This window comes from Schistocerca serialis, chromosome 12 (genome assembly GCF_023864345.2).
Source record: "Schistocerca serialis cubense isolate TAMUIC-IGC-003099 chromosome 12, iqSchSeri2.2, whole genome shotgun sequence".
Classification (NCBI taxonomy): domain Eukaryota; kingdom Metazoa; phylum Arthropoda; class Insecta; order Orthoptera; family Acrididae; genus Schistocerca; species Schistocerca serialis.
The window spans coordinates 132,274,501-132,299,971 of NC_064649.1; the positions used below are offsets into that span (position 1 = coordinate 132,274,501).

Consider the following 25,471-nt stretch of genomic DNA (forward strand, 5'->3'; position numbering starts at 1 on the left):
CTTTCAGGAAAAAAGTGGTGCATTACTTATTGCACACCCTTCATATTTACAAATGTCGAACATGTTGATACAAAATTTGGATATGATAATGTAATGAAGACTGCTGCTGCTTGTAGAGATTTTGGTAAACTATTTCCTAACCTCAGAGTATCAAATTCGAGACAGTTTACTCGTGTTTTCTCTAAACCATGTGTCGTATGTCATGTGAACATGCAAGTGAAAAATGTGTGTATCGAGTAGACGACATTATTCAGTTGGTAGAACTTCTCGGTCCTTCAACAGGAGCACACAGAATTTGTACATGTATCGGTGTTCCATGTACAAGAAAAGGTGGACATTATGTATGTATGTGTCACAACCATCCCCATCATTTATAGGTTATCCGACACCTTCGAGATGAAGGTAGACGATTGAAATTTTGTTGTCGGACAATTAGAAATTGCCGAGTAATCCATTAATAGTTTTTAGCGATGAAGCCACTTTTACTTGTGTTGGTATTGATGATACTCGTACCCCACATTTGTGGTTTGAACACAACCCACATGCCTTTGTGGCGACAATTTCAATAGTGCTTCTCTGTAAATGTGTGTTGTGGTATGAATGACAATCAGTTGATTGCCTCAACAAAAATAATCATTTTGTGAAAATGTAATGATTTTGGATTGATAAACAGTGTGCTCACTAAGCAGCGGCAGGAGACTACAAATATAAACATATTAAAGTTTGCGAGCTTTCAGAGCTGGTGGCCCCTTCTTCTGGCAGTAGAGTTGGAGGGTGAAGAAGAGCAGTGAAAGAAAGGGGCTGGTTAGGTGTAGGAAAAGGGGCAGAGTTTGGAAAAGTCACCCAGGACCTCAGTTCAGTGGAGACTTAACAGATTGAATGAGAAGGAAAAAACAGTTGTTTTACCACGTTGTCTTACAGGATCCTGTTACCCAGATTTCCTTGAATGTGAGCTTCCAGTATTATTGATATACATTCCTTAGGCTACAAGATGGCTCTGTTCTTCCAGAATCATGAGGCCCCTGCATCTTCTACTCATCAGGTAGCAACTCCATATAAACATTATATTCCCTGGAAGATTGACAGGCAATAATGATAACTTTTATTCACCACCTTACCCATTTACATTTTTACCAGTGGCGATGGTTGAAAGGCAAAGTCTACAAAGAAAAGAGACAAATTGATTGAATGGATTATGAAACGTGCTAACCTCATAAAAGAACAGCAAGAGAATTTGAAGGTGCATTTGTCTATTTTACCACCTCCTAAATTACTCATTGTTTCTTATGAACATACAACATTTGCGTGGTTTTTTTTCCCTTTAACTATTACGCATCATCTGTCAGACCTCTTTGATTTTTTTTTTTTAATTTCGTATTTCCCACACCCCTGAAGACTAAAGTGGACTCTTCTCAGTAGTCCTGTTGAATGGTAAGATACATGTGCCAAAAGTCTTGCATTGTTGCTGCATTTTGTTTCTTATTTTTGTACCTTGAGATGTCTCACAGATGTACGTAGTGCCCATCTGTTGTGTTTATGTTGAATATGATAATGAATACAGACTGAAACTATGAATTAAAACTTGTTCCAAGGCTGGGATTCAAATCCAAATATCCTGCTTACGAGGCAGATACTCTAACCACTAGGCCACCTAGGCACTGTGGTTAACACAGATGCACTGATTACCCTAATATGTCTCACGCCTTAACACAAACTGCCAGTTCACAATTTAGCCTGTCTGTATGTTTATTCCCTTCTTATCTCTTACCAGTATTGCAGAGGCTCTCTGATATTGGAACAGCACCTTAGCATTGAACGAAATGGGGACAGTCCTGCCTGTACCTCAGGCATGAGTGAGATATTAATCAGATGAAACTTTATGTTCCAGATACACATTAAATCTCAACTTTGTCTGTGATAATGAATATATCTCTGGAAAGTACAGTTTCATCTGCTTAATATATCACCTACAACTGAGGTACAACCAGGGTATCCCCATTTCATTCAATGCTAAGGTGCCATTCTAATGTTGGAGAGCTCTTGCAATACTAATACAAGTTACGAAAGGGAACGAACATCAATATGGGCCGAGGCATGAACTGGAGTTTGTATTATTGAGGGAGACATACTAGGGTAACCCGTGTAGCGTTTTAGACGCAGTGCCAGGGTGGTGCAGTGGTTAGAGCAGGGTTCAAAACCCAGCCGTGGTACAAATTTTAATTCATTGCTTCAGCCTGTACTCATTGTCATAGATAAAGTTGAGGCTTAATATGTCTGTGGAACATATAATTTTTTGCTGAATGTTTCTCCATGGTGGGAAAAAAGGACCTTGTAGACAATGTGTTTTACGTGAGACAGCTGCGGATATTCAAGAAGGATTAATGAATTCTCAGATGAAGACGTTTATGAAAGTGACAATGACCCTGATTTCAAGATATTTAATGATTGAGGCACTAATTCAGGGGAGGAAACAGTAAATGATGAAGATGTGCAGCTGGCGACAATGGAAAAAACAAAAGCTAACAATTAACATAAGAACAAGATGACACATTGCCTTGCAGTTGCCTGGACTCGACAGATGACAAAAAGCTGAGGAGAAAACCCTGCTATTTTAGAGCTGTTAGCCTCAAACACATGAAGAACTGTTTGAAAAATGAAGAAGAATTGTTTGAAAAATGAAGAACTGCTCATTTTCCCCCATCATTTGAAGAGGAAAACTAGATATCACTGTCAACAGTGTGGTGTTCTGATTGGAGTTTCCAAGGAAGGTCATCAGAATATGCATGCAGGCTGAAAGTGATGAAAATAAGATTCAGGGCCTCATAACAATATGTAATTACTTTTTATTCATCTTTTAAAATTAATATGTGGCGAAGTTTCTCCCTCCGTAGAAATATGAAGCGCAATACATGCTCTTCGTTGAACTGATGAGTAGTCAACGCAAAGTTTATTTCGCATGTAATTTATCGTAACAGAAATATGTTGTGAATCTGTAATACTATCTACTGTTTTGTTTTAGTAATATGTACAATCAAAATACACTGCCCATTTTGTTGTGTTTTATATCCTGCTTTGTTTTAAAAAATTAAAATTTTCGTATAGTCTGCGTACAAGAAGTGTAATGAGTGACGAGGAGTCATGAATATATATATCACCTAAACAGTGGTTTTGTATATAAAAAATAAAAATGTGGTTGAGGGACCCCTCTGTAATAACTGTATTCTTTTCAACGTCGATAGTACTTAAGGGTTAAATCCATAATTTTTGTGTGTCAGCCTTTTTTTCATTTTGCAGTGATGTGTAACAATGTGGAGTGATGGTCTTTTGCACTTTTATTGCTTTTATCACTATTCCCTACAGGACTGTGGACATATTTTATCTCAGGCCTCAAATCCAAGGTTTATTTTAACACATGCCTGCTCCAGTGTAGGCATGTTGGGAAACAGATTTGGACAGTCAGAACTCTTAGAAAATTATTCTGCTAGGAGATAGATGTGATACTTGATTACCTCAATGTTGTGACTCTGTCCGTGCAAATTGTATTTCAGGTGTCCCAATAGAAACTAATTGCAGGACGGGCCAGTATGGTGACCGAATCCTTCGACATTGTAACTACCCCTGAGGATAAACTGACAGGTAATTCAGTAGCCGGAAATACGCTGAATTTCTTTCACAATTTGTCATTGGAATGCTGTCACCTTTCAAGAACGACCTCAGAATGTTGACCCAATTCCTCCAATAGTGTTAAATGTGTGCAGCAGTGTAGAGAAGCACCAGAGCATCATGACAGTGGCTCGCTAGTTCCTGTAGCTGTACTGCAAATTCCTGGTACTTTTATAAGTCTCCGTAGCTTCGCAGCGTAATAATCGTATCTGTAGATCGTATGCAGTTACCCTTAGCTGTTCAGTAACCTGCAGATTTCGTGGGCTTGTGTTTTACTTAACTCCAGAGTAAGTATAAATGCCTAATGCTGATAAATTAGTGCTTTCATTTCTGAGCAGTTGAAATAAATTATCTTAATTATATTGTATGGGAGTAGGTGAAAGTGCTTCTTCTGAGGAAGAGATATATAGCCAAATAACTTAACAACATTTTTTGTTTGTGTAAGAAAGTGAACCAAATACAAACAAAAATGTGTTTTAATATGAGCAATCTTATCTGAGTAGTCCTAATCACGAACCTTTATTTTCTATTGACCATTTTAGTGATTGTGGTCTTCATTCTCAAGACTGGTTAGGTGATGCACTTTTCACGCTATTCTACAAGGGTGGTTTTAAAGAATTCTTGGAATGGAATAGATAGACATGACTTACCTCAATGAAACAGTATTAGGAAAAGGCTGGATTGCTACTCACTGTAAAGATGACCCGTTGAGTTGCAGAGAGGCACAACGAAAAGACTGCTACACATTATAGCTAAAGCCTTCTTCAGCAAAGAAAACACACACACACATATTCACAGTATTTTCACAGTGCCTGTCTGCAACTCAATGGGTCATCTTTATGGTGAGTATCAATCTATCCTTTTCCTAATATTGTTGATTTTCCAAACTGGAGGTTCCACTATTTGACTTTACCTCAGTTAAAATCTTTTATTTTTCAATTTAGTCTCCATGTACATTAATGTATTTGGTCCAGCAATGTTCCAATGCCTTAATCCCACCTCGAAAATTAGGTACCTCCAGACTTGCAAAATACCTGTCAACTTCAGCAGTCAGTCCTTTACCTGAAGAGAACCTCCATCCACCAAGGAAAATTTTGAGGTCAGGGAAGAGACTGAAGTCTGATGCAGCCAAACTAGTTGAATATGGTGGATGTGACAGCATTTTGTATCGTAGTACAGTAGAGCGTCAATTATCCAAACGTCGGTCAACCGAACAACCGCTTAACCAAACAGTGTACTCGCTCGCACCTGTTACTCTCCCACCCTACCGTCCATCATCAGCCTCACTCCCGAACCAAGTTTCCCACAGTAGTCACCGCACTGGGCCACCGCTGGTGGAACATTGCTTCTAATGGGGCCTTCACAAGGCACTGCTGACCGGCCAAGCCGCCAGTCGCTGTGTTTCAACAATCAGTACACTTCTGTCGGCTTGGCACTGGCTGTAGAAGTAGCGGCAGTATCAAAGCTGTTCACAGCAACAGCTGCGCCAGCTTAGAGTCGAGGCGTGCCGCTCCGCACAGTTTGAAGGATTGTACGCCCCCGAGAAAAGCTTCTCGCAGTGCAAACAGTCACCATCTGTTCTCTGTTACGACCACTTGTGTGCTGCTGCGTGAAGAAGTGAACTTGACGATACAAACTGCTTTAAACGTAAACATGTTGTCCTTTCTATGAGGGACAAGTACGAGATTATTAAAAGGTTAGAAGAAGGTGAATCTGCAACCACTTTATCCAATGAGTACAAGGTGGGGAAGTCGACAGTTACGGATATAAAAAAAGCAAAAGACGAGCATAGCAAATTTTATAGCTATGCTTGATTCTACTGATGGATCAACAAGCTGTAAAACTATGAAGCTCGCCACTAACAAAGATCTAGATGATGCTGTTTACAAGTGGTTTACACAAAAGAGATCCGAAGGAGAACCTATCTCAGGTCCCATTCTGTGTGAGTTCAACGAAAAACTTGGAGGGCCTTTGAACTTTAAAGTGAGCTTGCTTAGACAGACCAAAATAAAGGATTTTTTTAAACATTAATTTTGTGTACTGTTCATGCAAAATGTCTATGTAATGTGTATATATTCCTACTGAAGTTGCCTTTGTATGTTACTTTGTAATACTAAACGAGATGCCTGTTTTTATGAATAAATTTACTGTACAGTACTTCTTTTTGGAAAATAAACATGTACAGTTCGATTATCCGAACAAACCAGTTTTCCGAACACCCATGTCCCTCAATTACTTCGGATAATCGACGCTCTACCGTACCTATATTTTTGCCATGACAATGTTTGTTTATGGCGGTTTGTTGACTTGATGAAATGTGGCTTTCTTCCATTGCAAACCAGGGCTTTTTCACCTGTCTTTCGCTGTAGTGATTCAGGAGGTTAGTGTAGTATTGTTCCATTATTGGTTGACTGGTGGGAAGAAAATCTGTCAGCAGAATTCCTTTTGCACCCCAGAAACCAGATGTCATGACCTTTCTGGCTGACCATATTGCTTTTGCTTTCTTTTGTGGTGGTGAATCAACGTGTTTCCACTGCCCTAACTGTTGTTTTTCTGAGAGGTGTTACAGTGGACCCAGGTTTCATCTGGAGTCACAAACCACTGCAAAAAAATCTTTTTGTTTGCTCTGAAAATTGGTCAGATGTTTGACATTTCTAGTCTAATGTGTTTCTGATCCTGAGTTAAGGTCCCACCTAGCAGATAATTTTCTCATCTCTAATTCCACTGTAAAAATGTGGTATGCCTATTCAGATGGCATCCCTACAGTGACATCAATTTCTCTCATTATCAGTTGGCAATCCTCTGTGACCATTTCATGCAGTTTTGCAGTAATTTCTAGAATAGTGGCACATCTTGACCGACCACCATGTGGATTGTCATCAAAGCTGTCTCGGCCAGATTTAAACTTGTTTGTCCACTTAGCAATAGTTGAATATGAACTAGCAGAGCCCTCCAGTATGTTCTGAAAATTGGCATGAAATTCCTTTGCTTTCATACCTTTCTTTAAAATGTAGCCCCTACTTAATCACAGCTGGAATCTCTTATCGTGTCATCACAAATTGGTGGATGGGAACAAAAACAGAGAGACAGCCTGCAACACAGATCTATACTCACAGAGCTGACACATAAAAGATGATCTCTAAGTATGTGATAATTTCATTGGGTTATCACTGACATCTAGTGGTGATCCACAAACTTTTTAAATTACTGTCATGTCCTCTACAAGTCTGTCCATCTCTGAACTCTGATCCATTCCAACATATGTACAGTACTCAAGCGACATTGTGTACAATTCACCCTGCTCTACACTTCCCTCCATTATCAAATCGACTGTTTCTTGATGCTCAAGGCATCTCCTCTTAGTCGAACTCTTCTTATAGTCCCACAAAAAACTTTTCTCCCCAATTCGATTCAGTGTCTCTTCATTACTTACTTGATGTTCCCACTTAATATTCAGCATTCTTCTGTAGCACCACATTTTAGAAGCTTAATTCTCTCCTCCTTTCTTTTTATTGTTCATATCCCACTTGTATATAACTTTTTAATACTTCAATTTGTGTTTCTCAAGTGGCCGCTCCAGATTCGCACTGGTAGCATTAAGGATCTATGCCCAGATGTAATATGTAGTAATATACACAAACCTTCCTTGTGAAGTAGTATCCCTACTGTAGTTCCTAAGATTAGCCATAAAATGCAGACAAAAATATGCAGCAGGGGACTTCAATTTAGAATATGTATGGATGTTAACATATTTGCCGTTTGGACTCTCTTGTTGTCTTCAGTTTTCTAGCTGTACAAAAAGCAAAACTCACTTTCTAGTTTCAGTATCCCGTTTCCTGATCTAGCTGCCTCAGTGTCACACTATTTAATTCTATTACACTCGTTTTACGTTTGTCAATGTTCGTTGTACACTAAAGAGCCAAAGAAGCAGGTACACCTGCCTAATATCATGTAAGGCCCCCGTGAGCACACAGAAGTGCAACAACAGGATGTGGCATGAACTCAACTAATGTCTGAAATAATGCTGGAGTTAATTGACACTATGAATCCTCCAGAGCTGTCCATAAATCCGTAAGAGTGCATGGGGGTGGAGATCTCTTCTGAACAGCACATTGCAAGGCATCCCGGATATACTCAATGATGTTAATTTCTGGGAAGTTTGGTGGCCAGTGGAAGTGTGTAAATACAGAAGTGTGTTTCTGGAGCCACTTTGTAGCAATTTTGGACATGTGGGGTGTTGCATTGTCCTACTGGAATTGCCCAAGTCCGTCGGAACGCACAATGGACATGAATGGATGCAGGTGATTAGACAGGATGCTTACATACGTGTCGCCTGTCAGTCATATCTAGATGTATCAGGGGTCTCATATCTGTCCAACTGCACACACTCTACACCATTACAGAGCTTCCACCAGCTTGAACAGTCCCGTGCTTGCATGCAGGGTCCGTAGATTCATGAAGTTGTCTCCATACCAGTACACGTCTATCTGCTTGATACAGTTTGAAATGACTTGTCCGACCAAACATCATGTTTCCAGCCATAAAGAATCCAGTGTCGGTGTTGCCAGGCCCAGGCGAGGTGTAAAGCTTTGTGTAGTGCAGTCATCAAGGGTACACGAGTGGGCCTTTGGCTCCGAAAGACCATATCAATGATGTTTTGTTGAATGGTCTGCACGCTGACACTTGTTGATGGCCCAGCATTGAAATCTGCTGCAGTTTGAAGAAGGGTTGCACTTCTGTCACATTGAACAATTCTCTTCAGTTGTCGTTAGTCCCGTTCTTGCAAGATCTTTTTTCAGGCGTAGCTATGTTGGAGATTTGATGTTTTACCAGATTCCTGATATTCACGGTACACTTGTGAAATGATCGTACAGGAAAATCCCCATTTCTACATCTACATCTACATCCATACTCCGCAAGCCACCTGACGGTGTGTGGCGGAGGGACTTCATCACTACCTCGGAGATGCTGTGTCCCATCGCTCGTGTGCTGACTATAACACTACATTCAAACTCTTTTCAATCTTGATAACTGCCATTGTAGCAGCAGTAGCCGATGTAACTGCACCAGACACTTGTTGTCTTATATACGTGTTGCCAACCGCAGCGCTGTATTCTGCCTGTTTACATATCTCTGTATTTGAATAAGCATGCCTATACCAGTTTCTTTGGTGTATAACCACTTTTTGAGAACTGTTCTGTCCAGTTCAGCTTCTCTTCAAAGTCCTTCGCCATCTTTGGCAAAACTGAAATTTTTATGACCATCTCCCTTTTTTTAATTCTCCTTTCATCACATTGTATTGAAGTACACTTCATTATTGGTACATTTATCAGTTTGAAACATCCTGAAAGCTAATGTCACCACCATGCAATTGCTTGTACGAATTTGTAATGTTTTTTAGTGGAATAGTCTGAACAGTGATGGTAATTTGTTGGAGATTATGATAGGGTTCACTATGTGACTGAGGAGTTCAGTCTTTGTTGACATGTGTCCCAATACAATCATGTCATAGCATAAATTACAATTATGTCGTATCGTAAATGTAATTGTAGAAGTCTGTCATGCGAAGATAAATACTGTTCACAATGTTTTTTAAACTTCACTTGAACCACAGTACTTGACAACTTTTTTTCAGATGCAACTGACATGTTCAGTTGCGTTTGAAGTATGAAGTCAGACACTTTATGAATAGAATATAGATAGTCCTTGACAGTCATAATAGAAGGTGCCATGTGTTACGTGACTTACTTAGAAGTTTTGGTCGCTTGAGGAAATTATAAAATTAGAAGAAAACTGAATGGTTGGCAAATATTTCTCAGTTCCATTCATGAATGGAGCATGCAAAGAATGACTTTTCAGGAAGTGAAATGGTGATTGTAAGGCCCCTACCCACTCTTAATATTACAGTTTGTTAATAATTAGGCATTGTGTTGGTTGGAAAGCAGAGGGTCACATCTGCAATTGCATTTGTTGTTAACATTGACTATGTGCCTTAATAGGTAAGAATTCCATTAGATTTCTTGTATTATATATTGTCAGTGAAAGGAAATTTTGAAATAATAGTTTTTATCCCTGTTGTTTGAGTTTATTGCCAAAAAATCAGTTAATGCCGATCCATTTGGAGTCTCACATATTCAGTCCATATGACACAGTACTGCTGTAATAAGTGTGTGTTGATCAACGAGAAAATTCAGCTACACCAACAAAACTTGACTGATTTTTAATACTTCGTGGTGATGTGAATTTTGATACACTTGCAATCATCATAATACAAACTTTTGTCTGAGATTAAGTAATTTAAAAAAAAAAATACAACTTATTCACTTGATGGACTCTTTGCTCCAGTGTAACCACACTATTCCCATTCCTGCAAAGATGGTAGAGTCTACACAGGATATGGTGGCTGAAGCACTGTGACCAATTTTCATCCATGTTGGGCAAGTTCATTCACTTGTTTGGAAGCGGAGGCCAACATTATTTACCATCTTTCAGCCAGTTGGCGACAGCAGAATCAAGGCACACATCCTGCACACTTTTTCAAATGATTTCACACAAACTATTCGGTAAAACAATTTCAATTGAGTATTACGTCTAGCTTTATATGTCCAATTCATGCTGAAATTGCCTATCTTTTTGTTAATGGTCACAGTTATTGTGATACTTGCATTTAAATAAGACAGTGCCCAAAATTCGAAGAAGTTTTCCGTGAAAAATGGAGATCCCTATGATTTTGCATTTGGTGCATATTACACAATATGTTGCTGTGTATGAAATTCAGCTGACATACTGAATTTTTCTTTAGACTTGAATGATGATTTTTGTCTGGCACCAATGTCTAGGAAATTGATGCAACAAACTTATTTGCAATCAAGCACACAAACGAAAAAGCCAGAATGAAATATCCACTACATTCCTCATAATTCATAAGTGGTTTGAGATATGAAATGAGATTTTGGCACATAATAGCGCACAAAGAGATGAGTGTTTTGCCATATGGTTATTATGCAAAACTTCATTATCTACTGTGTTTCTACTAGCTAAAGACCTTTTCAATGAAATAAAGTATTTTTTAAGGCCCATCAGTAGCTGGTGTAGTCAGAAATGGTTTGGAACAAGATAAGTGAAGACAATACACATTTAATTTTCTACCAAGGATGTGTTTTTTCATAAGCTTTTGATTTTACTTTTCCACAGTTCCTCACTCAATAAACATAATAAACCACTGTTTCAAAATTCTCCCACAGTTTCACCTGCGCAGCATGTTAGTGAAGTGACAGTCTGTCACCTTGACTGTGTAGGCAAAGGAAAAGCAAATATTAATGTGGCAACAGGAGAAATGTAGGTTTTACTCAAAATTTGCCACTCAAGATGCTTTTCTGAAAGTTACAGGCGAAAATAAATTGGTGCTTCTATTGCATTTTAAGCGAAATTCTTTTTAGGAACTAATCAAAGCAAAGGTGGTAGTAGATCTTTTTGAATGGCCACCATTCAAGTGTGGGCATGGAGGAGCTCCGTTTAAGAATTTGAAAAATATGTGAGCGTAGGCCTCAGTTTAGACTGGCACTCCCCCTGTAACGCTTGGCATTTCCCCTACAGCGCCTCCCTGCACCCCCACCACTGCCACTCTCCCCATATGTGCTCTACCTACTGCTCATCTGCTGGCCACCTTATTCTTCTTGCACTCATCTTGAAACTTGGCACTACCCATCCAGCAGTTCAAAGATAACCACCAGCAAAAGAAAGTTCAGTGCTTTGGCTAAGTAGGAACATCACTGTAAGCTTGCACTGTACTGACAATAGTTACTTTTTTAAAAGTGAAAATGGTGTTCCAAGCTCTCAGCTCTCAGAACTGGTAGTTCATTCCTCAGGAAGGAAACATGGATTATTTTGGGAAGGTTATAAATTAGAGACAGACTGAGAGGCACCTAACTGTCAAGTTGAGATGAGGAAATGCTGTTATGTCTTAAGGATGCTGTAACACTGAAACAGGACCACAGTGAAAGCCCTGTTTTATGTTTTCATGTGGTCCAGGCATAAAAAAACGCAAAATCAGGAAAATACATAATCGAGGAAAATGTTAAAACCCCCTCATAATATGAGCAAAAACACATGTAAATAGCATATATGATTAAAAATTGGAATCCTCTCCAATAATTTCTATAAAGTCAGTCTAGGGAAGGAAATTAAATGTACAATACAATGTTTATAAATAATTTGTGGTAATGGGCTTAATCAGTTCTTAAAAAATTACAGATGTGTAACAGCAAGTTAAAGCTCATCATAAAATTGAAATTGGTATCTGGATACAAGATAATTGAGCTATTTTCGACATGCTACAATCACAAATGATTCATTTGAAACATGAGAGATCATCTTTTGTGCTCACAGAAAAAAAAGAAAAATTGATGAACAAGTTGAATTAAACCAAAAGCATCACAGCGGCCAAGTGGTTAAACCATAAGTAGAAATGCAGACATCTGCTTGATGACATACTTATTACCATAGCTGTTATTGTATAATGCTTTTCTTATGAGCCACACTTCATATGCTCACCACCATTAACGTGTTATTTTAGGTTTGATAGAGAAACAGAGACTTAAAAGAAATTAGTTTACTTCCCCATTTGTCACTACAACCATATTACAAGTTGACTCGGTGAATTTCTGTACACTGTGTGAAATGTAAATTTGAAAGAAATCTCAGGTGCTACAGTTTCGCTTCATGTCCTCTTATCACTGCTGCCAATCTTTACGATTTACAGAGTGTGATGTGTGTCGTGCAAAGTGTATATGTGAGTAGTGTATGTAGTTGTTGCAATTGTATCGTGTCACATTTGAACACAAAAGTCTTTAAAATGTGCTATTGCAAAACCCTTGCTCTATTTTTGGTGTGACGTCTCTGTCACAGAACATCATCTGTGCAAAGTGTATATTTTCAGCTCTTCACAAAATGCTTTCACCTGCTTGCCTGCACTCCTGTTGTTGAAAGGCCACTCCCCTCTCCACACGTCCAGTAGGCGAGCTCATTTTACTTGTGGTGTGGTGGTTGCGCTGGCTACTGGGTGATAGTAGCTAAGAGTTCACTAGCCAGAAGTGGGCAATGTTTCCTCGATTACGACTGAGTGTATACTTTGAAACTCAGTGTTTGAATTTGAAACATTGATGATTGGTAGTGTTGCTGAATACTGCAACTGTTGCTGAATAAATGCAAAAAGATGAGATTGAGTTATACGTGGCACAAGAAAAGGTGGTGGCTGAGCCCCTTCGTCTTGTATTGGCTCAGTCCGGAACACTTCGCGGCAACTTTCTTGTTTTTCCATTACCACTGCAACCTAGCAGTGGTTGTATCATAATTGCACAGTGAAGCTAAATGTTGCAAGGTGTGTTGGCAACACTAATTGTTGATTATGTCAGCATTTCCTCTCTCATGTCTTCCTTCTCCACAATGGCTAAAATACTCCCTTAACTCCACCACCATGTGTGGTGCAAACCAGCTCTCTTTTGTGCCACTTATAACTTATTGAGTCACGCCAAATATCAATAGGAAGAAAATGGCATGAAGTCAAGCAAGACATTGAGTAAGAACTTAGAATAGAGGTAAACCTTACTTGGAAGAAATATAAAATTGGGGTATTTTTAGCATTGATCTTACAGGTTTTCAATGGGGGCTAAGAATTTATGGTGTAAAATACTGCAAAATGTAAAATTGGAGAATGTAAAATCAAAGTTCCTCTGTATTGCTTGCAATACGGATTAGCATAGCCTGGTAAGGTATGGCCAGCTTTTCTGGGGAAATGAATGTTTGCAAAATAATCATTTAAAATCAAGCAATAAGGGTAATGACAAAGTTTACTGACAGGGAATTATCCAGGATCATTTTTAATTAATTTATGATTGTGACTTCTCCAGGATTATGTATACATGAATATATGTATTACCCACAGTCACACACGGAATGATTTTCTAGAGAAGTATGTATCTAGGCTGTATTTCAAAAAAAGTGTGCTGTAACATCCCAAAATAATCATCACTGCATTGCTTTCAGAATTTAAAAAAAAATTGAGTTTATTTAAAAAAGTTTTTATAACATTGAACACACAAATTATTCACATTGGCACCAATCTTACAGCTTAAGAACTTGTGTGCTTTGGTTAGTACAGCTTACACAATATTTTTGCTGCTACTCCTTTTTCTGTTGGTCACAATAAAAATACTCGCATCTGGTGGCTGCCCTAGAGCAGTGAAACAGCAGTAGTCACAAGTCAAAAGAATGAAACTGCAGTAACATGAGATTCCAGAGTTAGAGACAGAGCAGTCAGCAAGTAGAGTACTGAAGTAGATCTGTAGAAATACTGCGAACCAGAAATATGCCAACGTCATCACCATGCCGAGCCTTTAGTACTGAGAGAGAATTCGAAAATGTAATCCAATTTAATTCTAGGTCATTGTACTGGTAGTGTTGGTGTGTGTGATCGACTGCTTTGTAAATGGACAGTCAGTGACGGCTCGGTGATCCACAAGAGATTTTAAAGCCATTTACCAGAGGTTATAGGCCAGCTTGATAGAGGGCATTCCTGACGTGTCTACCACAGGTGCTTCACATAGGCACGGTCTGAAGGTCCAGACTCATATAGAGCTAAAGTCTTTGCCTCCAAGTCAATATTGGCATAATAGAGATACTAAACTTCTCTGTTCTGATTGTTTGAACGCAGTCGTACTGTCTTTAACCTTCCATTGTCTCTGATACTTTCCCTTCATCATCATCATCATCTCCCCTTGTTCTGAAAGCAGATGGGTCCTCCTCAAACTGTGGCCTGAGTAACCTCTTACTTCTTTCTAATCTTCTCCAACCTATCCATCTTTCTCCCTTGAGGAAATGCCTAACAGTTCTGAAAGCTAGGAACAGGTTTTTGATGTTTTAAGCTGTCTATTGCAGGTCTGGTTGTTTTTCCTCACTACCAGCCATTCTGTTTTCTTGTAATTTTATGTAGAAGTCTGTTTGTGGTAAATCATTTCAAAGCATCCTCGAGAGATTTTTACGTTATCTGATTTAAATAACCTGGTTTGTGATAAGTAGTGTCATCATTGTGAGAAATAACTGAATCATCTATGTAACGGGGCAAGTAATTATTCATAATAATGCAAAAGATAGGTCTGCAGATTGATAGTGGGGAGCCTATTTTTGACTGAGACAGATTGTCATTTGTTATTCAAATAAGTACTGATCTGGGATTACATACTGCATAAAACTCCAATTTCATTAGTAGTATAGTGACAAGTTTGGAGTTTAATACTTTGTCCAGCTCTCTTAATACAAGTTGATACCAAATTGATATTTTTATCCATTCAGTATAGAAGCAGTTTGGGGCAGAAGGTTGTGTTTCTGAAAGCAATTGCTTCATTTTGTGTGCATCAGTGCCTCAAATATGTGGCCCAGTCAGGGCCGGTTGGCAACTTTGGTGGATTATTTATCACTGCAAGGAAAAAAATTAAATTTACTTTTAAATTTTGATTAGTATTTCAGAATTTGTAGTTTTCCACCAGTTCATGTAATGTTGAAACTTGAATTACTGTGTTTATGAAATGAAGTATTTGTTGCTTCCATTGTAAAACTTTCATTGTTGTGCTCTATATAAATCCTTACACACTAAAATAAAGTCTTGTAAGTTTATATGTTGCAGATTATGAGAAAATTTTACTCAACTATTGTGTATTTAATCTGCTTTTGATGTTTATATTCACATATTTGTGGAACTCACTCACCATTGTTATTTCAGGTAACAATGCAGGCATTTCAGTTAGCTCTGCTGCTGATGTTTGAACGATCGGATAGAATCGTCTGTCGTGAAGCGTGTGATGCATTGGAACTCAACGAAGATCAGTTCCGTCGCCACTGTATAAGCTTGTTAGAGTCCCGCATAATCTTGCTCGAAGGAGCGAAAGATGTCGACGGTGAGGGTGCCATCTTCCGGCTGAACACCGACTTTTCTAACAAGCGCATCAAGTTCCGTCTCGGTGCACCAACACAGAGAGATCCCCCCGAGGAGGTGAGTGCTGTTGTGTTTAATAGAGTCCACATTCTGTAATTTTTATGCTTCTTTCAACTGTCTGTCTGGCTTGTTATGTCATGACATGTCTAATGACCTGTTGCTCAGAATTGTTGACTAAATTAATCTCTCAAACCTGTGATGAAACTTAACTGGGGTTCATTATAACACATAATGAATGTAAAGTAAAGTATGAAAATTCTGTGTTAGTTGTAAGACAACGCTAACTGCTTTAACCTTTCCAGGGTAAATAAATATTTTTTAAATTTTTTATTTCCTAACAGATATTTTCATGGGCCTTTTAAACATTTACATTTGTATGGCTTAAGGGACCTATTTTTTATGTAAATCAACAAGCGAATTATGTACATATGTATGTGATGAAAATGGGTAAAATACATAGAAGTGTTGTCATCAACAAATGCACAAAAAAAAAAAAAAGAAAATTTCACCAGCTTTCAGAGCAGTCTTCAATGAGGCAGAAAAACACACACACTTTTTTCATTCATTTTTGTGTGCTTGTCAACAAGCCAATGGTCAACTATTCAATGAGTTGTCTCCTTTACTCCTAAAGTATTTACACTCTACCAGAACTTTCCTTACCATATGTAGTACGTCACTTGTGTGTGACACTCGATCCTGGGGTAAGTTGCTTTGAATTCTGGAGATGGAAAAAAATGTTCACTTCTGGTATTTGGCTGGCAAGGGGATGAACTGTGATGCAGTTAAGTTCCTGATCACTAGACTTGGTGCCATTGTCCTGATTTAAATACTAAGTGAGGGTATGTGACATTGTGAAGTGAGGGTATGTGACATTGTTTATGGGGATCTGTCCATCGGATGGGGATGTTAAGCTTCTTTGTTCCCTTGGTGCTTTTCATGAGGAGTAGACTGTGTGCTGGCACTTTGTTTCACTCTCTCCCTTCTCGCATCATCATCATCGCCATACAACACAAGCATTGTACTTCACTACATTGCACATGCGCACTCACACAGTACATATGTGTAGTTTTACAGATAGTATAATGGAACAGGTTGTAAATAAAAAAACAAACAAACAAACAAAAAATGTCCATTGTTTTATCCACTACTATCTATATAAGATGGTTACATAGTGTCAGACACTTTTCAGACTCTTCTAGTATCAGAAAGAAATCTACATGGTTTTCCTTAATTTTGATTCATCAGGAGTCTCCCCCCCCCCCCCCTGTCCCCCCCCCTCCCCCCCAACTATCCTCTTGTGTGTCCTCCCACACTCATGCAACTTACACTTCAATGGTACAATTATTTTATGCTCAGTGCAGTCAGTCTTTTTCTGAAATCCCTTCTTCTCGATTCCTTCAGTGTCTTACACTTCCTCTAAAGCCAAGAAGACCATCAGTACATTCCTGTGGTATACTTGCAGCTGTAACCCCCTCCCCAAATATGAGATCTACTGTGGATCTTCCTAGCCTGAAGCTATACTTTTCTTTCAGCTGCCTTACCACTGTCTGCCTGATTTTGTTTTCTTTTCTTGAACACAGGTACAATTATTCCTTCTTGCAGTCTTCGTGAGTTCTCATTTTCTTCCACACAGCTGATATGATCTGTACTGTCACTGTATCCCCATTTGTGGTCATTTCCACACTTAGTTCATCCAAACCCAGCACCTTTCCTGTTATGTTCTTCAGCGCCTCCTCCACTTTTATCCACATTAAGTAGCTACCCATTTCCAGTTCACCCTTTATCTCCTCTATCTTCCTCTGCTACTTTTGTCTGAATTCAGCAAATCAACTAAATGTGCACTTCAAAACCATCTTCCCATTTTATATACCTTCTCTGCCATTCCCACTCTCCTTTTTCTGGGCATTGTTGACAGTATTTTATTATTTCTTTTACTTTCCTGTTCCATTGTCTGTAATACATGTTGACGTTTTGAATCTATTCCTCTTTAGCCTCATTTTACTTCAGGCTTTCAAGAAGACTAGTATTGCAAGTTTTTGCACACTAGCACATTACGGTAATTCTGTACAGTTTTTCAAATGGTTTCGAATTTCCTTCTTACGAAACTATATTATGAAAAGTATACATTGTTAGTCACCATAAAGATGACAGGTTATTGACTTGCAGACAGGCACAACAAAAAGACTGTTACACCTCGAGCTTAGCCTTCATCAGAAATAAACTGCAAACACTTCAAGCATATGTGACCTCTATCTCTGATAGCTCTGGCCAGAACGCGACTCGGACGACGAATGAAAGCGGCGAGCCAGAGTGGCATCCAGAAGGGGGACGGTTATCGAGGTGTGGGTGGTGGGAGAGAAGAGTGCTGTTTAGTAGTGTGCAGCTCTGTCCCAGGCTTAACCTACCCAGTGAAAGCAAAGCCAACTGTGAAAGCAGGCATGTCGTATCCTGGCTCTGCTGCAACCGTTGTACAGCTTTTTATAGTGGTATGACTCCGAAGGATGAAAAGAAAAGCCATAACCAAACTGTGGCCAAGAGCACGTGCCAACCGACTGTCCATCGGGATGAACAGCCCCCGCCAAATTGTGGCCTAGAGCTTGAAAGACCACCCTGCAACACAGTGAGCTGCTGAACAAAACGAGCTCGACTTTTACGTCTACTTCGTAACCCGGACCGTCTGGATCCTCCCTCCTCCACCAGCTTTTCTGTCCTGCACAGATGGGAGTTATACTTAAAACACCTTCTCCGCTCCTGACATTATCCCTGTCTCAACCTACGGTAACGTATTGTCCCCACACCCTCCACCCGACAAGTTTCCATTCCATCTGTCCTGTCACCTCACCTCACCCTCACTACGTGCCACTTTAGTCTGTCCCCATCCTCTGCTTCTTTTCCAATCCGTCGTGCCCCTCCCCTCCACTAAAGCTCCCAACACTGCACTTCGCAGATTTGTCGTGCATGCTCAGCCAGACAGAGCTCTTCTCTCCCCCACCTGGGCACTGCTATCCATCCACCTTCCCCACCCTCACTCCTCTTAAGAAAACAAAATACGAGGGCATTTCGAAAAGTAAAGATACAGTGGCTCGCAGTCCTTAAATAGAACATTTATTTAGAAAACGTCAGTTACATCTTATTAACTGGATTATTTAATAGAGGGAAACATTCCACATGGGAAAAATATACCTAAAAACAAAGATGATGTGACTTACCAAACGAAAGCGCTGGCACGTCGATAGACACACAAACAAACACAAACATACACACAAAATTCAAGCTTTCGCAACAAACTGTTGCCTCATCGGGAAAGAGGGAAAGACGAAAGGATGTGGGTTTTAAGGGAGAGCGTAAGGAGTCATTCCAATCCCGGGAGCGGAAAGACTTACCTTAGGGGGAAAAAAGGACAGGTATACACTCGCACACACACTCATATCCATCCGCACATACACAGACATTTGTCTGCTTGTGTCTGTGTAGGTGCGGATGGATATGAGTGTGTGTGCGAGTGTATACCTGTCCTTTTTTCCCCCTAAGGTAAGTCTTTCCGCTCCCGGGATTGGAATGACTCCTTACCCTCTCCCTTAAAACCCACATCCTCTCGTCTTTCCCTCTCCTTCCCTCTTTCCTGATAAGGCAACAGTTTGTTGCGAAAGCTTGAATTTTGTGTGTATGTTTGTGTTTGTTTGTGTGTGTATCGATGTGCCAGCGCTTTCGTTTGGTAAGTCACATCATCTTTGTTTTTAGGTATAACTGGATTATTTGTTATTTTTTGACATAATCACCCCTGTTATCCAAACATTTGTTAAGTCGGTGCACAAGCTTTTGTATCCCACAGTCATAGAAGGTTGCCACCTGTTGTCAGAACCACATTTCAATTTCATCTTTGATCTCTTCATCGTCGTGGAATGATTTTCCACCCAGATGTGACTTCAGATAACGGAAGACGTGGAAGTCGCTGGGCGCAATGTCCGGGCTGTATGGCGGATGGTCCAATACGTCCCATTTGAATTGTTCGAGTAGTGCTTTGGTTACGAGCACTGTGAGAGACCGAGCGTTGTCATGAAGCAAGCGGACTCCACTTGTCAGCATTCCCCTGCATTTGTTTTGAATTGCCCTTCGAAGACGTCTCAAAGTCTGGCAGTATGCAGCAGCATTAATTGTCATTCCAGGAGGCATAAATTCCAACATAAGAATGTCTTGTCTGTCTCAAAAAACAGAAGTCACAATTTTCTTCAATGAAATCGACTTTTTGCATTTCTTGGCTTTTGGTGAATTTGAATGGCACCATTGCATTGATTGTTGCTTAGATTCAGGTGTATGGTGATAAAACCACGTCTCATCACCTGTCACAATGTGATCGAGGAACTCATCACCTGCTTCAGCCTAGTGTGTGTGAAAGTTGAGTGCAAAGCCCATCCTTTTCTTTTTGTGTTCTTCCGTTAACAATTTTGGAGCCCAGCGTGCACACAATTTCCTGTACCCTAACTTGACAGTCACAACGTCATAACGAGTTGTCATTGACACGTCCAATATGATCTGATGCAATTCTTTCAATGTGAGACGTCTATTCACACGAATTGCTTCCTACGTTCTCCAAAAAAGGGCACCAGAGATCACAGATGGCCGACCTGTTCTTTGTTTGTCATGAACATCGGTCCTACCTTCAGAGAAATGACGACACCATTTCGTTACATTTTGTCGATTCATAATGTTCCCATAAACAGAAACAATTTCTTTGTGAATATCTGCTTGTCACTAACCTTTTGCATGAAGAAAACATATGACAAAGCGCCCTTCACATTTGGCGGGATTCTGAATCGGTGCAGCCATTTTAAACACAACCTACTCCAACCAGAAGCAACGTTCAACTGCCGAATGACCGCGAGGAGAAAGCTAATGGTTCAAGGTTGACACCAGTGTTGCCAACTTGCTCACCAAAACTCTTCTGTCCTCTGGCATACAGTGTATCTTTATGTTCCGAAATACCCTCCTACATACACATTTACAAAAATGAGCACACCTCACCCACACATGACCACTATCTCAGACAGTTCCAGCAAGAATGCAACTGTGATGTTGAATGAAAGCAGCAATTAAGAGTGGGATGAGGAGGAGGGATAGCAGTGTGTGGGTGGGGGAGAGAAGGATGCCTTCCGACAGAGCTCACAATGACTAGAGGGCAGCATGACAATGCTACCAAGTGCAGTGTTCAGAGGCCGTGCAGCGGTGGAGGGAGGAGGGGGGGGTTCTGGGAACAGAGCGGGGGGAAGTGCCAGTGAGTGCGTTGAAAGAGTGGCACATACTGAGAGAGGGGGTGTGAATATGGAGGAGATGATAGTTCACAGGGGGGCGGAATCTGTTGGATGGAGGATGTGGGGACCATAGGTTGAGACCGGGATAATTTCAGGAGTGGAGAATGTATCATAAGTATAACTCCCACCTGTGCAGCTCACAAAAGCTGCTAGTGGTCGAAAGGACCCAGATGGCCGGGGTTGTGAAGCAGCCATTGAAGTAAAGCATGTTACATTCAGCTACATGTTTGTACCACAGGGTGGTCTATTGTAGGCGCCCGGTGATCCCGGTTGGCTATGGTGGACTGGAGGCCGAGCAGTGACCTCTCCAGTTGTCAGGATGCTAGGAAATGACTGTGGACACGTCAGAAATGTCAAAGAAACATTATTAATTCATAACACCTTTGTTCCTGCCGAGTACAATGTGGCCCGTCTAACACAGGCTGGCTGAGCTTGGTGATATCGACGACCTTCCCCGAGTCCTCGCTAACTCGTAGCAATGACACCGGCTCCGGGCTGCAGTCTTGCTAGCACAGGGCCGCGTGCTGTGACGTAGCAAAGGAATGTCCTTACTTCGTACTTCGGCTGCGCGTGGCTGGTGGCGCCCGGCTGGCCAGTCAGCTCGGCTGCAGACAGCAAGCCACTGCACGTAGGAGGCTCCGAGTTGGAGTCCCGGTGCTGTCGGCACGAGAGGTGTTCTCGTAGTGCGGAGTGTACTCCATCCCACCCCGTCTTCTAACCTGCTCTTCCTGGTGGCTCGTCCGCGGTGGACGGGCAGAACGGGCCGCAGTCCCCCAGCGGCGTCGGCCCACCCGGTTGTGACGGCGGAAGCACAGGGCCTAGGCCCAGCACGATCTCGACGACGGCTCACCGATGTGGTCAGCATTGGCGGCGAGCGAGTCTGCCGCGATGCCTGCTAATCCTGGGTCGACGATTGACAGCGGCAGCAGAGAGGACCACAGCTGGTACTGTCCCCTCACGTCTGCTGCTGGATGGACCGCCATTACTGCAACATCTCCTTAATAAAGATTAGCATGTCAATCACCGAGCTGAGCACTACGCAGCGACCCAGTACACATCTAACTGCAAGTCTAACTGCGAGTGCGAGTGCCTTGTTGCTGTCAAAGCTGGCGTATTTAAAGGAAGCACAAGCAACGTCCTGGCGTCATGCTCGTTTGTAATGAACGCATTCGTTCCACTTATACTGCTGATTCATCTGTCGTACTCGCCCCTTAGGTGTTCTTGCGACAGAGTTACGTGTTGTTACGGCAGACTTACGCGAAGTTGTGAAATGCAGTACAGCTGACGCTATACCTCTGTCTTACACTCTACGAAAGTCTCCATCTAAAACAAACCCGCGTGCTAAGCAATTCCGTCTCGCCTGTTGTGTGTAACCCGGCCATTGCCCCTGCGTGACAACACATTCCACACATGTGCAATCCCCTTACCTCTTGGCTAACCTACTGCCTCTGGCTCTCGGCATAGGCAACGAAACTTTGACAATATTCCATGTTTCCAACTCTTTACTATTCCGCGACACTGGCCGCTGTTTGGCAGTGGCTGTTCATCTAGGTGGCCAGCTGGTTGATAGTCATACAAGCTGTTTGATAATCATACCAATATAAAAATCTGTACAGTTCTTGCAACAGATTTTAATAACTTTCCTATGTTTTGACCATACTTTTTATTATTTCCAAAATCGCCTTACATGTTTGACATTCCCTTGTTTTCAGAGGCTATAAAACACAGCACACAATTGTTATCAAAACATATGAAAGTATGTTACATTTCACAATTGATTAGAGACATAGTGTAATGAGCAGAATAGGGCTTTGTAGCTTAGGAGTATATGTAAATCTTATAAAGTTGTTCATTAGATACATTGTATCTTGTCAACATTCCAATCACAAGACAAGTGCAAGCTGCTACCCAGGGACAAATTGGAAAGTGGACTAAACCGCTAGGCGGCACTGGGTGTGTGGTTCACACTGCATTTGTTTGATTACAACTACATTTTCATCTTTACATAGTATAAAGCTATTCAATTGGTAAACAGTTCTTTAAAATCAGTTTACATTGTCTGATAAAAAGTTATTTCTTTACAAAACAATGTGGAACAGAATTTCGAGTGGCCAAAAATAATACGTTGGAAGAGCATGCTGAGTGGTGCTAGGATACAATAGGCCAACTGTCAACAAATAATTTTTGAAACTTACAGCGTATAAATTACTATTATCAGTAAAAGTTCGTAAATATCATTTTATAAGAATTTACAAAGTATAGACTACTAATTAAGGAATGTAGAACATATAAATTACTATTACCAGTAAAAGTTCATAAATACCATTTTATAAGAATTTACAAAGTATAGAAATACTAGTTGAGGAATGTAGCACTCACTTTTGAAGAACAGGTGGTGCCCATGCATTACTATTTCTGCCAATGGGAGCAAATGCATATACACAGGAAATTTAAACAATTGGGAAAGGCGCGGTCATGGAACCGACCCCATACATTAGTTCCATCAACAGTATATGGCAACCCAGCCAGATTGCTTTATCTAATTACATCTCCTTAACCCCAAAATGGTGCTACGTGCCTCAGTGGTAAGCTAGAAAAATGTGTTCTTCTCATTATACTGTATATCTAATCAGTGGTGTAATGTAACATGTTTTCATGTCTGGTGATACCAGTTTTGTGTTGTATTTTATAGCCTGTGAAAATGAAGGAGTGTCGAAACGTATGCCAGCCGGGGTGGCCGAGCGGTTCTAGGCGCTACAGTCTGGAACTGCGCGACCGCTACGGTCGCAGGTTCGAATCCTGCCTCGGGCATGGATGTGTGTGATGTCCTTAGGTTAGTTAGGTTTAAGTAGTTCTAAGTTCTAGGGGACTGATGACCTCAGAAGTTAAGTCCCATAGTGCTCAGAGCCATTTTGTCGAAACGTATCAGGTGATTTTCGAAATAATAAGCAGTTTCGTGCAAATTGCAACTGATTGCAGCAGAGCTGGTATATTACATCAGTGCTTTCACATGTGGCCCATTCTGTTGTGAGGTATGATGAGCCTGTGGCAGGACTGCACACTGCCAAACAGTGCTCTCCCCTCCCCCTCCCCCTCCCCATACCTGTACTCTGCTATCCCTCCCCTTCTCTGCCCCACTCCAGATTGCCACGAGATATGCTTGTTTGTGTGATTGTGTGTGTGTTTTCTTTTCTGAAGAAGGCTGTGTCCGAAAGCTCACTGTGTAACAGTCTCTTTGTTGTACCTGCCTGCAACTCAGTGTGTCTTCTTTACAGTGAGTAGAAATCCATCCTTCTTATAATAGTAATGTTGATATTCCAACCTGCACTTCTTATAAAACAAATGGTTGATAGGAGTAGCTCACAACCTTTTATACACATCTGTGCCACTTAGTACTTCCTGTCGTTTTAGAGAGTACTGAACGAGGTAGTGCAGTGATTAGCACACTGAACTCTCGTTCTAAGGAAGATGGCTCAAACATGTGTGTGGCCCTCCTGACTTAGGTTTTCTGTAATTCCTTAAATCACTTAAGGCAAATACCAGGATGGTTATTTCGAAAGGGCACGGCCGATTTCCTTCCCCAATCCGAGCTCGTGCTCTGTCCCTGGCAACCTCGTTGTCGACGTCGTCCTCTTAATTGTGGAGTACGGTTAGTTCTTGTCATCTACTTGTTGTACAGAAATGGAGCATAATGTTTGTGTATTTACAACGTCCGTTCGACTGCAATGTCTGTTGCAGACGAAGCAAACACTGTCGTCGGTAGACGAAGATCGTAAGATGTACCTGCAGGCGGCGATCGTGCGAGTGATGAAGAGCCGCAAGGTGCTGCGCCACACCGCTCTGGTCCAGGAGGTGTTGTCGCAGTCGAGCGCGGCGGCATTTGCGCCCTCCATCAGCCTCATCAAGACCTGCATCGAGGCGCTCATCGACAAACAGTACCTCGAACGCTCGCCTCGTGCTCCTGACGAGTACAGCTACGTAGCCTAACTGCTATAGATATTTGTTACAGTTATTTTATTTTTAGATTACCATTGTGGCATCAGTCGTTATTGGTATCTAAACAATATGTTTCTAATGGCCCTGACGCACTGGTCACAGTTACTTATTATTATTATTATTATTGGGCCTGACCAATGGTTCCGAATATATTACATTGAATGGGAGAGTGAGTTAATTGTTACAATTTTTATGTTTGCTAGTCTGTATATTTTCAGGTCGTAGTTGTATTTTTCCATTACAGGTTGGTGCAAAATACTGACTTGCTGTCCTGTTTTTAAACTCTTTAAGTGCCAGTGCAATAAAATTTTCTCGAGTTTCACGCAGCGACAGTCTGCCCCGTATCTGTGACGTTTGGGGAAGCACGTTCCCTGCTTCCACCTTTCTGTGAAGTGCTGGAGTCTGTCGGTGACCTTACGTACTTGTCGGCTACAATAGACGTTTAAATTCCTGTGACAGCTGTTTTGTAACTGTTTACGAGTACTGCTGTCCGACCCCTTATTTATGTGGCCGG

The 25,471-nt window shown here is 40.9% G+C and overlaps 1 protein-coding gene across 1 annotated transcript in view; it reads left to right on the forward strand.

Annotated features, from left to right (window-relative positions):
• Nucleotides 1-25,018, forward strand: part of LOC126428115 (cullin-2-like) — a 133,010-nt gene extending 107,992 nt beyond the window's left edge. Inside the window, exons 11-12 of the mRNA XM_050090018.1 lie at nucleotides 15,440-15,709; nucleotides 24,700-25,018. Of these exons, the coding sequence (XP_049945975.1) occupies nucleotides 15,440-15,709; nucleotides 24,700-24,948 (519 nt within the window). The 3' untranslated portion in view covers nucleotides 24,949-25,018. The remainder of the gene's footprint in view (nucleotides 1-15,439; nucleotides 15,710-24,699) is intronic.
• Nucleotides 25,019-25,471: the final 453 nt, after the last annotated feature.